Raw genomic sequence first — 12,629 nt, 5'->3', positions numbered from 1 at the left:
CCCCCCGCCCCTCCCCTCCGGGGGGGGGGCGGGGGGGGGGGGGGGGGGGGGGGATCCCCGGGCCCGCTCCGCTCCCTCATCTGGCGAAAACCCAGCTCCGGCAGCAGAGCGTTACCTCAGTCATTAGCCAGGGATTCGGTTTTGGCCAAGCTGGTCTTTTGCTAGATGCGGTGAGATAAATCGGCTCAGCAGAGGGGGTCGATGGGCGCCGCAACGTCCACTGGAGAGACGCGTCCCGCCTTTCCTACCGTTAACGGAATGCACTGCCTTCTTCTGTTGCCTGCGCTTGCTAACATAGCTAAGCAATGCCACAACAACCAACCTGTGTTACGCAGGACACGTCACTGCTGTATGCCAGTGCTCCCCTGGAAAGACACATTTCTAGTCATTGCCCCTGCTGATTTCATGACATCCAGTGTCATTCCTTCCCACCTGCTGGTTTTGGGAAGTATTTGGGTTTTTTCCCTGAGATACATACATAGGTTCTACACACCTCCTTTCATTTATGCAACCCTCTGCATTCAGGTTGTCGCAGGAAAATTCATCAAAGAAGGAATTATCAGGTGCACCTTCAGGAGGATTTAAGCCCTCTTTGTAGTCATGTGTTCTCAGCTAAAACACTGTATTCCACCCATATAAAGTTTTAACTGGTAAACATAACTTTGAAATGAAAACCAGAAGTCTTACATAAAATCAATTGTATTTTTATTCAGCTCTTCAGAGAGTTTTAAGATTAACTACGTGTATTTGTTAAGCCTGTTCCTTAAAGGCTATCCAAACAATACTGTCCATTTTAAAATAAGTAAGCCATCTAGGTAAAAAAAAAACCACAAATAACAAATCCTGCGGTATATCTTTGGAAGAAAATGTCTTGTAATGCATGTAAGAGCTTGAATATTTATATCTCGACTCCTTAAATATCTCATAGTCAACATTTCTTAAGAAATGGCACTCGGAACTTTAGTCAGTTATGTCTTACTGAGGTTTGGCCTGACTGGAATGGTATACAGCTGCAGCCTACTGTGCTGTGGCCTGACTGGAATGGTATACAGCTGCAGTCTACTGTGTTTCAACAAAATAAAAATACTCACACTGAAGAGATCACATCATAACCTGCTATGTTGGTTTCAAGTTATGGCAAGCCTCATGGCAAACAACTGCATTCATATCATGGATTCAAAATACATCCTGCTTGGAGAAAATGCCTTTTTTGGGTTAGCAAATTACGTTAACCTAAAAAACCAACTGATTTTGCCAATATTTGCTGGAATGCTATAATTACAGAAATCATACAACTATGGAAATAAATAATACAGCCACAGCCCATGTTTTCAGAAACACCTGTTCAGCTGCAGCACATATGGAAATTTGCGCTATACATGTATACATACATACGGGGTATTTATACTGACACTGTGCACCCACATATAGATTGTCTTACTGTAATGACATTACATTTATATAACATACTTCAGTTTATTAACATTGCATACCCACAAGTCAGTGATGTGGAAAAGCATACACAGAGCTGAAAAAGCAACGCTGTATCACTAATAATTCAAGAAAATTCTTTAAGTATTTTAGCTCATTGCATTACTTGGTTCATTTTTTTTTCTTAGAAAAGTGCTGTAAAAAGACTGATTTTAAACCCTACCCTTATGTTTAAGAAACGTATCAAGATTGGGTGGGAGGCAACGTATTTCTTTTTACTGCAGAGATCTTCTCTAGAAACAGCCCTATATGTGCATGTGGTTCTTCGGATGATGACCTGAAGCTATCACGAAGACGAATGCCTATTTTTATACTCTATTATTTTCATGTTCAGTGATTTATTCAAGACAAATAAGACATCACACGACTGTGCAGGGAGAGGTCATGGTTTCTCCTTCTACTGTCGCTAAGAAGGATACGTCATACGGATTTTTAACAAGTTGGTTCTCTAACACAGCCTTTAAGAAGCTTACAAACTTTGGAGGCATGCCAGATTACTTTGAGAATTTAAATGTGGAAAAAAAATGCTTGTTTTAAGGAATTTAAGCCAGGCACTATTATTAACATAAATCATAATTTTATTTGGTAATTATTACTAAGTTTTCTAAGAGGCACTTCTGTGGATAGAGCACTACCATTAAAAGATGTAAGAGTATTATACATTTTTGACTGTTAGTTTGTCGTACTGTTATATTGGCACAAGAAGTAAGATGAATAAAAGCAAAGTTCCACTGAAAGGAAAACTTCCAATCAATTCAAAGTAGATTTCTATAAAGAACAACTCCACTGCACAAGCAATTAGGAGACTAAAGCTTATTACATGAGATACTAATGGCAACTGACCTGTTTTTCTTGTATAAAACCATCTGCAACTACATGTATCTATTATCTAAGTTTCTCAAGGCTTTTACGATGTTAACTTCACACATCTTTACAATAAATATTTTTATTCCAAACAGGAAAAGAGCTGTAAGAATTGAATGACTGTCAGTGGCAAGACCACAACTCCAAAATCCTACCCTCTCTTCTGCAACTATTTCAAGGACCACATCCCTTGTATCTGTGCCACATTATGTAAACTTTCCAGAAGTAAATGGTACAAAATGCTTATTTGTAAAGGCTGCTGTGTAGTGAGGAGGTGCATGTCAGATGACACCACCCAGCCCTGTAAGAATCTTCCAAAGGTTAAAAAAATCCTGCAGAGACCATTTCAAACTTCCAAATAACTTTCCCACGGAAGTACTGGAAAATATTTTAAATTCAATCACTGATCAGCTCCTTGATTTTTTATTAATTTTCAGACTCGTCAACAAATCTGTCTGAAACTCAGGAACTCAATTTAATCCTATTCAGATGAAGAGGGTCACGCCACAAGATCTCTCTGGGAAAGAGAGACGAATCCAGTCTCAGTGTCAAATTTTCAGTCTATACAATCCAAAACAACAGGTAATGAAAAACAGAAAAATCACCCTTGTTAATAGGTAGTACAGATAATTGCATAGTAAGTGTTGTATATGTAATGACTGAGCTGTGCTCAAGCAATTACTGTCCTTAAACCCAAACAGTTTGGACTTTTGTAAGTGCATGTTATTGAAAAAACCCCAAACAAAAAACCCAGCATCAACAATATAACATATATGCTAGTTCTCAAATGATGCTGTCAAATCTGTTCTCGATTCCTTACCCCTCTCCAAAGTACGGCTCGCAGCCGCATTCGTAACCATTTCCTGGCTGGCTGGCTCTAAGCGCAGTTTGGTGCATTCACCACGCAACCTGTAGCTAGGCTGAGGCTCTAACCGTGGCTGAGCTTCCAGTACTTGTACCGTTTTTAACATCTTGCCCCCTATTCCTGCTCAAAGCAGTTTTCCCTATTGTGGTAATCAAGCTATTTCCAGTTAACCACGGCACGTCATCTACGCTAGTGACTTACTGATAAGATCCTTCTGATTATACAGGTGGGAGGTATTAGGGTTTTTATTCTCCTAGACCAAAGCATTAAATTATTCCTTTCTCTCGCTATTTGACCCACCTGTCTGCCTGAGGGCACTACCCCTCTGAGATGGACAACCCAAGCAAGCAAATACCTGCACCTCAGCCCCTGCAGTGCACAGGTCAGTGTAAGAACTCACATTCTCCAGCAGCTTGAGGCTTTCCACCAAGCAGTATGCCAAATAATTGTTCATTGAAGGGTGTGATAGCTAGAACACTAAGCACTGTGTTTAGGTCTAGGAGAAGGTCTCTCTTAAATGTATGGGAAATGCTCTGATTTTAATTTACAGATTATTCTGATGCAGATCAGATCAAGAAGTGTGCATCAGTACCCTATGAATATTAAAACAGTGACTACTGCTTATGATCAGTCTTTGAATTGCAAACCTGAAAAACTTTCACTAATGATGGTCATTCTTCGGGCATCTAGCATGGCAACTTATACCTTTGTGATCCTGGCATCTCTTTCAGGGGAAAGGTTACCCCTCAGAAAAAGCTTACAGGCTTTGAAATAGCTAAGCATTCTTTCAGAGTATTTAGACAGTTCAGATGTTTGCTGCACTCCCTTCAAACGTATAAAAAAAGTCCATCACCTAAAGAGCATCGAAACCCTAAGCAATGTAGCTCCTGGAAACAACAGATTTAACGATGCATAGCATTAGCAGTGTAGGTAAATGGGGTATGTTTCTGAATCCTTCTGTTGTTTGAAATAAATAAATCCATAAAAAAATAAGCTAGAGGCAGATTAATGGAATAAAAGGTCCCTATGGGAGTTGTACATCTTCAGGGATTAAATTCCTTAGCCTACAGAAACTGATCCGCTTTATAAGTGGAGGGGACCAGCAGAAGGAACACAACTGGTATACTTGTTCGGTGAACACTTGCGAAGATTAATAAGAACTTTACAAATGGATTAAAGAAGAAGTATCAATGAAGTCTAACCAAAGTAGTTTTCTCAGTTAGCCCTTTACTAAAGAGTCAAAACCCAAGTTAAATTTAAAAATTGAAACAGTTTAACCTACGTTAAAACTTGAAAAGAGAATAGTACTGCAAATATAGAGGGAAACCCTTATTCCATGCAAGACGTAAGAAAGCAAAATACGGGTTTAAAAAAAAAAAATTCCAGAAACTGACATCTGGTGAATAAAAACCAACAATACCAGTAAAAGTGGAGAGGAACTGAAAAGATTTACATCTGTTTTCAACACTGTAAAAGAAAGCTTTGGAGTTTGCATCCCTGTAGGATGTGAAGTCTCAAACAAATCAAACAGGCCGTTTAACCAAATCCATTATGAAATACATTCAAATTTAAAAAGTTAAAACATACCCAAGTATTATTCATCGTATTATGCAAACATCTAAAATGCAAAATTTGGCTCGGCAAGTCGGACAAGGCACTTGGCTCGACAGCCAGGTCTCTGGGTGCTGCTGATCCTGCCGGCTGGCAAACCATTTGCCCATGCAGGTGAGGCACCACATGGGACGACAGTAGCATTGCTGGCATTCCCCGTCGTTTGGCTCCTGGCAGTTCTTGATGAGCTTGATGTTAGCGATGGTCTGCATACACCCTATGCATGGCTCCAGCTCCTAAAGGAGGAGAAAAACATCAAAATTACGAACTGCACAGAAAGGTTGCTGTTATTGCTCTTCAGAGGCTTTTAGAAAATTATCTGCGCACAAGCATTGCAGAGCTTGAAGCCAGAACCTGAGCCGGGTAGAGCCTCAAGGCAGAACTGCCCCACCAGAAGATACCAAATGGTTTCAATCTCCAGAGCCGTGTTTCATCAGAACACCCTCTAATGAATGAGAACGAAGTACCTCTTTACACAGAAAACCCAGAACTGCTGCATGAGACTGATTAAACAAAAATGACTGAAAATAAACGTTCTTTCCCTCTCTGAAGAGCTCCACCTGTTTCCAGAGCATAGCAGCCAGAGCAAGGTAAGCAAGCAGCCATCTTTATCATTCAGACATACTATTTTTCAAAAAACATACCAATATAAAGTAAGGAAAATGAACAAAGCAAACAGTTCTTACCACTTATTACAGCAAATGGCTGTTCCTATCTTCCATCTTTGTAAGTAAGAGACACAAATAACAGAGGAAATCAGGGCTCTACTGAACACAATGGGCACTCATCTTGAAGGACTAGAAATTTACTTAATTTTTCTTGGATAATATTGGAATAATTGATATTTCCCCACCGTTAATTATGCCACATGAACTTGCAGTTGCATATACGGAGATCATCTTGCTATGAAGTGTTTTACAATTAATAAACAATAATTAGCATTTCCCATGTGTCTTCCAGCCAAAGCTCTCCAAGAACTTGACAAAGTTCAAAAGACAACACACTGAACAGGCATGGAGACCTGAATCCTATTCATACTGCTATTGGTGTAACAAAAAGCAGCTCTGCTTTGTGGTCTCTAGTTCCCACCTCCAACGTCTCTTCCCTTGTCAGCTCAAGTGTCTGTTCAACCACGCTGGCAGCTTGACTGTGGAGCGGATCATCTTTCTTTGCCTCTTTTCACCTCAGTCATTTCCCCCAACCAGGTTCACCGCAGACAAAGTCTTGTGTCAACATGGGGATGAGGAGAGTGCAGGAAGCAGGACTGCATCTTTCAGAAGCTGTATCAGCTTTTTGCTTGTGAAATTAGGGCTTACCTTAGTTTTTAGGCAGGAAAAACTCTAGCATAGACAGGTTAACTAACTTTTTCAACTTACTAATGGAGCTTCAAAATAGGGAAAAATCCCATGTTGTATTTTTAATGTCTGTATCATAATTTCTGATGTTATTTATCACTCAATGTCAAACCAAAATATGGTTGCTCAGCTGACACTTAAATGTATCACAAATTAAAAGCCCTGCAAGAAAGCAACTCTCTCAAGTTAATAGTTTCTTCTCTTTATTTTGAACATCTCTTTTCACTATACACTGGCACTGCAATCAGAACGCACAATTACATTATGTGCAGACATATCTGATCTAGTTTTATTTTAGCTAGTTCATGTAACCATGCAGTGAAGACACCGTATAAGCTGCAAGACACTACCGAAGATATCAAGTACTCACTCCACTGGCTGGAACGTCTGACATAGACTCACTGCAAGGTCACCAGAACTAGTTTAATTAGTTACCTCTGGTACATTGAACAGTGCTCTAGTCACACTTCCGATTGCAGCACAAGTATAATAATGACCAGGTCTCCGCAAATATTACTGAAGGAAGGACTCCATGGTGTTATTTACAATTAAAGCAAGCCCCAATTAAGAATCATTAATTTATTTCAGCAGAAGATCCAGCAAAACCTGGCAGTCTAGAAAAGCAAGCTCTAATGGAGCAAACTGCCTAAAGAACAGTAACAGCAGCTGTGATTCTAGCTCCCCATAAACTTTCTGGAAATGTAACCTCATAATGTCCAAATGTTTTCAAGTAAAATTTTTGTGGAAATAATTATAGGGGACTATCTTCCACTCTGCTATTTCTCATGCCTCAAAAATGTAATGTTCACAATACAGTTCATCTCCTCACAGAAGGAACAGAAGAAGCAGCCAGAACTACATTTATTACGTGTTTACTGCAATGGAAGGTGAGCCCTTGTGACGGATGCACCCACCTCGACTGAGTGAACAGCACTTTGGTTCAGGCATCACCGACAAGTGGGCCTGGCTGGAGTCAGCCCTGCTGTGCGGACCTTGAGAAGTTGTGCTAGGCCGTATCTTCCCAGGACGTTAAGGAAGTTAGGCTATGTCTTACAGGAGCTAATGGTGCCAGCCTGAGCTGGAACTAGACAAAACTAAAACTGCTACAGCTGCACACGCTCACCAAAGGGGAATTTGACTACAAGTCAGTCACTTCACGCTATAAATATCTCTAGCCCCCCTGAGCCCATTGAGCTCTCCTGAACGGCAGCGGGACGCACAGCAGGGATCTCCCCTTGGGCTGGACGCCTCTCAAGATTACTCCTCGAGTTCGAGAGATCCCTTACCCGGCATCTGCTATCTACAGCAAGGTAAGGACATTTTATATTAGGTCTAAAGCATACTGTTTACCAGCTAGCTTAATTATTAGAAGTGCAGTAAGTAGTAGAGTGTTTGACTGCCATTTAATTACCATTTAATTACTGTTTGATTACTGTTTAATAATTATTGTTTAACCATCATTTAATTATAATTTAATCATTGTTTAATAAAACCTTTTAGTTAACCCCACAACTTCTTTTAATAATTCACCTGCAACAAAAATTGGCATAGTCAGCAGGGTGGCGGGTTCAGTCACTGACTACTTATGGAGGCATGGAGTTAGCTCTTCACTGAAATTTTCGGAAGATCGGGCACGTGAAAATTGGGATAATTGGAATAAGATAGAGCAGTTAAACCTCACAAGAGGGAAAGTGAAAGATGGTAAATAAAAGGGAATAATATGCAAAATGTTGGGAACATGTTTGGAAGCAGCCTGTCAGTATAAGGAACGCAAGGAAAGGGAAGTGCAAATGTTACACGATGAGACTGGACAAAGAAAGCGACAAGAAATGCTGTTATCTCTGCGAACAGACCAATTGCTGAAACAACTGGGGGAGGAAAAAGAGAAACGAAGGGAGGTAGAGGATACACTAGAACTCATGATTACTTGGGCCCCCAACACCCCAGATGCTGTAAAAATCTGTAAACTAATCATATCCCTGGAAGACTGTGATGGAGATATTTGGGAGGACCCCGATCAAGAACTTAGCGAGGAGAGTGAATAGATGAATAAGAATATAAGGTAGCCCCAGATATTAAAACTGAGGTATCTGCTGGACCCCAAAGGGGCAACCAGAGAAACACCACAAGGACATTCCATGGGACCCCCTTCAGCTGGCCAATCTGCAAGAAAAATACAGGTGGAAGCCTCGCGAGAGCGAGACTGAGTATCTGTGGCATGTCTCCTTTACTGGAGGAGACCTTACTATGTTAAATCAAGGCGAAGCAGATGGCTTTTGGGGACCAGGAGTGTTCTTGAATGAGGGACCAGACCCTAACACTGAGCCACACTATCACAAGCGAGTGGCGTATTGGGCAGGGGGCATAGACCCTCGGGATAGAGGGGAGCCCACTGCTATACCAATAAGATCATTAAGCGAACTTTCTACTGCTGTTACAAAAGCAGCCTGCCTTCAGGCTATGAACGACAGGGGTGCACATGGTAATTACCCTATCGCTGCCCCTGTAGACCCTCAGGCTATGAAACCACTGATAAGGGGAGCCCCTGCTACCTTAAAACCGTACCTCATTGCAAAAAGGGATGAAATAAGACAAAACATAGAGCATAACACTCAGGAGGGTCAGAACGGCCAACTCTGCCTTCGATCCATGTCAACCTGGGCAGAACTGTTGCATGACATTGTCAATCATGGTCGAGAGATGGGGTGGAACGAACCGACACCAACTGGGCAATCCCGAGCTGAAGCAGACAGCAGATGGATCTGGCAAGTAAAAAAGACTCCCCAGAACCCCCAACACCTTCCCCAACCTCATAAACCCCCTGGTGAGGTAGTGGACCCCTGAAAAAGGCGTAATGAACTATGGAGAGAAGCCTTAGCGCTAGGCATACCTCAGGTAGCCATACAGGGCCAACCGATGGGGACTATACTTAGTCTGATCAAGGTGTTCCAAAAACAAGGGGTATCAGGGAATCTGGAACAAACCAAACAACTGTCCGCCCTCAAAGACCCTGACAATAACCGTTTTAGACCTCTTAGGTAGGAATTGCAAACCTTGAAGCCAAAAAAAAGAGTAAGTCCCGGACGGCAACTTGGGCTGCCTGTCCGGAGGATTGAAACTTATCAATGGGATAACACAGACAGCGCTCACATTTATGTCCCAGTCAGCCCCCAAAGACAGATAGTAAATTTTTTAATTGACACAGAAGCTCAAATTTCAATAATCTCAAGTTTGGATGCCCAAAGAACTTATGTTAAGCCCGGTCAGTGGAGGGTTAAAATAACAGGATTTACCAGCAAAAGTAAAACATGCTCCATAGCTAAAGTAAACTTGTTATTGCCAGGGCAGAAAAGGATATCAAGGCACCAATTGGCAGTAGCTTCGCGGAAAGAAAATGTGTTAGGCTTTGACATATTATGAGTTTGGAAATTGCCGGATGGTAGCGTTTGGTCTTTTGGCTGCCTGGAGTGTCCTCAGTTAGCTGAGCAAAAATTAGCAGCTACTCGTGGGCGTCAGTGAACTGGTGTAGTTCACTTACTGCGAGCTGCACCCATGCTGCCTGACTCAAAAATAACTAACTTTCCTCAGTATCCTAGCTCTGCTGCTGCCTGGACAGGTATTGCAGAGGTCATAGGTGACCTAGAAAAAAAGACACATTATCTCCCGAACGCACTCCCCATATAATTCCCCAGTGTGGCCAGTTAAAAAACCAGACGGGAGGTGGCGCCTAAACATAGACTATAGAAAGTTAAATGCAAACAACGCCCCTCTCACAGCCACCATCCTGAACATTCCTACATGAACTGCCACCCTCCAGACTGCCGCTCACCCCTGCATGGTGGTACCAGATGTGAAAGATACGTTTTTTTATGGTGCCGTTGCAGAAGGAGGATAAAAGAAAATTTGCTTTTACGTAGGATGGGATACAATTTACTTTTAATAGACTTCCTCAGGGCTATAAGCATTCACCCACTATAGCTTGGTGGAGCTAAACATCATATTAGTGCCAGGTGGATATATCCTAGCTATTTATGAAACATATATAATTGATACATGTTCCTTTTCTGGGTTAAGTAAAGGTGGCCTGTCCATCTAGGTAAGGCTGGTAATTGGTGTCTGCGGGAAAGATGATGCATCATGATACTGAGTCCCTTTTCATCCCTACATACTATCAGGTCTCTCCCACCTCTCTCCTTCACTCCTCATTGGGGTCCGGCTCCTGCCTTAGGAAAAAAGAAAACAATCAGTTTATTTACAGTCAGTTAGGCTTTTACAATAGCTCTTGCTTGGCTCGCAAATATATGTTGTGGTGGGTTGACCTTGGCTGGATACCAGGTGCCCACCAAGCTGCTCTGTAACTCCCCTCCTCAGCAGGACGGGGGAGGGGGAGAGAAAATAAGATGGAAAAAAACTCATGGGTCAAGATAAAGGCAGTTTAATAAAGCAAAAGTAAAGGCCGCACGTGGAAGCAAAGGAAAACAAAAGATTTATTCTCTACTTCCCATCAGCAGGTGATGTCCAGCCACTTCCCGGGAAGTAGGGCTTCAGCATGTGTAGCAGTTGCTCCAGAAGACAAACGTTGTAATAACAAATGCCCCCCCTTCCTCCTCCTTTCTCTTAGCTTTTATTGCTGAGCAGACGTCATATGGTATGGAATATCCCTTTGGTCAGTTTGGGTCAGCTGTCCTGGCTATGTCCCCTCCCAAGGTCTTGCCCACCCCCAGCCTACTGGTGAGGGGGGAATGTTGGAGAGACAGCCTTGATGCTGTGCGAGGACTGCTCAGCAGTAGCCAAAACACTGGTGTGTTATCAACACCTTTCTAGCTACCAATACAAAGCACAGCACTATGAGGGCTGCTATGGGAAATTAACTCCATCTCAGCCAGACCCAATACAATCTCCACCCATTATTCCATACCATTTGCGTCTGGAGTAGAAAAATATCCAATAAATTGTTTTTATTTCTTGCAGTATAACAATTTCACGTGCTCTTTTTCTTATGGAAAGGGTTTCACAATTAGGAAAGTCAAGAACCAAGGTCAGTTATCAGTTTGGTTGATCTTTAATTTAAGAGGGAGGTATTTTTATTAACTCTTTACCTGATTTTACATTAGCTGACATGATAAGAGGAACTTATCATGAGGCTTCTTGGTGGGATCAATTTATTAATATACATTTCTTACAAAATAACATAAATAGAAATTATATCGATCATCACTTTTTTCTGTGTAGCTATCTATGCTGACAAGAATCCAGGCAAGATATATGTTTAACCTCATTCCCCCTCATATGCATTCATACATTCCTTTTTTCCTACAGAATGTCAGACCCAGATTTTATTTTCTTTCCAACCATTGAGTGCTATAAATATTATATGAACCACTATTGAAATCAAATAAAGCATTATTATGTTAACATCAGATAGATTTGACACAATTGATCCTGCAGTTCTATTAGCCTTACTTTAATGTTATACTATCACATTTACTCTCCATCCTTCCATCTCCAAATCAAATAATCTAAGCCTTTCTATCATTTCACTGAATACAGCCCTTTACCCCATCCTCCTCACCAGTGAAAATTTGATTTATTATCTAAATTTCGTCTAGTTCTGAAATATCACTTTAAAATGTTAGATGCAGCATTTAATGTATGGATGAATTACTGACATAATAGTGAAACTGTAACATTTTCCATATTACTGTGTGACGTTTGTCTCTTTCTTAACCTTCTCAACATCCTATTCATGCTTTCAATCAGTCTTGTTCGCTGAATAGGGTTTTTCAATGGACTATTATGGTACCTCCATTTTCTCTAGGAAGGATACAATCCCATCATTATGTCTGAATGATTTAACTTGTTAGTGTCACTGTGCAAAGACTGCTGGCTCATGTTATTGTAAGTGACCTCTTTCAGTGCGGAGCAATGAATTTATTTGTAAAGCATATTTCATTCAATCTTAGCATGTTTTTTCAACAGTGGCTATATGAACCAAAAAATACAACATTCATGCCTAGCTGTTCTAACACTTCAATTTAGAATTGCAAAAATTTTAACAATTCATATTAGTTGATATTTGGATTCTCTTTCAGCTAAGATTCTAGTCTAGAGATGCAATTGCAATTCTGCTATAACTCAATTTTCTCACCAGGCCAAGGAACAAAATTGAGCCAAATTATTGCTGAGCAAATAAAATTACATAGAAGAACACAAAATTACATATAAGAACACACATCTTCTTAATACTGTTATGAATACCAATGCATAACAGATATGCATAATTCTACATCATATTTTGTAACCAATTAATATCTGTATATACAAAAGAATAAAAGAGACAACCTATTGATTAAAGCACTAACATGTAAGATGTAAGTCTCTTTTGAATGTCCTCCCTGACCATTGATGGAATGTAAAGTATTTTGTGGTCTCTCTAGATTATA

At 40.8% G+C, this 12,629-nt stretch overlaps 1 protein-coding gene across 1 annotated transcript in view; it reads right to left on the bottom strand.

Moving 5' to 3' along the window:
- Nucleotides 1-4,435: 4,435 nt before the first annotated feature.
- The window catches only part of TMEM129 (transmembrane protein 129), a 16,203-nt gene continuing 8,009 nt past the window's right edge, over nt 4,436-12,629 (bottom strand). Inside the window, exon 4 of the mRNA XM_009285438.1 lies at nt 4,436-5,067. Within this exon, the coding sequence (XP_009283713.1) occupies nt 4,819-5,067 (249 nt within the window). The 3' untranslated portion in view covers nt 4,436-4,818. The remainder of the gene's footprint in view (nt 5,068-12,629) is intronic.

The sequence above is a fragment of the Aptenodytes forsteri genome, unplaced genomic scaffold (assembly GCF_000699145.1).
Source record: "Aptenodytes forsteri isolate BGI_AS27 unplaced genomic scaffold, ASM69914v1 Scaffold88, whole genome shotgun sequence".
NCBI lineage: Eukaryota > Metazoa > Chordata > Aves > Sphenisciformes > Spheniscidae > Aptenodytes > Aptenodytes forsteri.
Note: the sequence above shows the minus strand (reverse complement) of the source record. Positions and strands in the feature narration are given on the sequence as shown.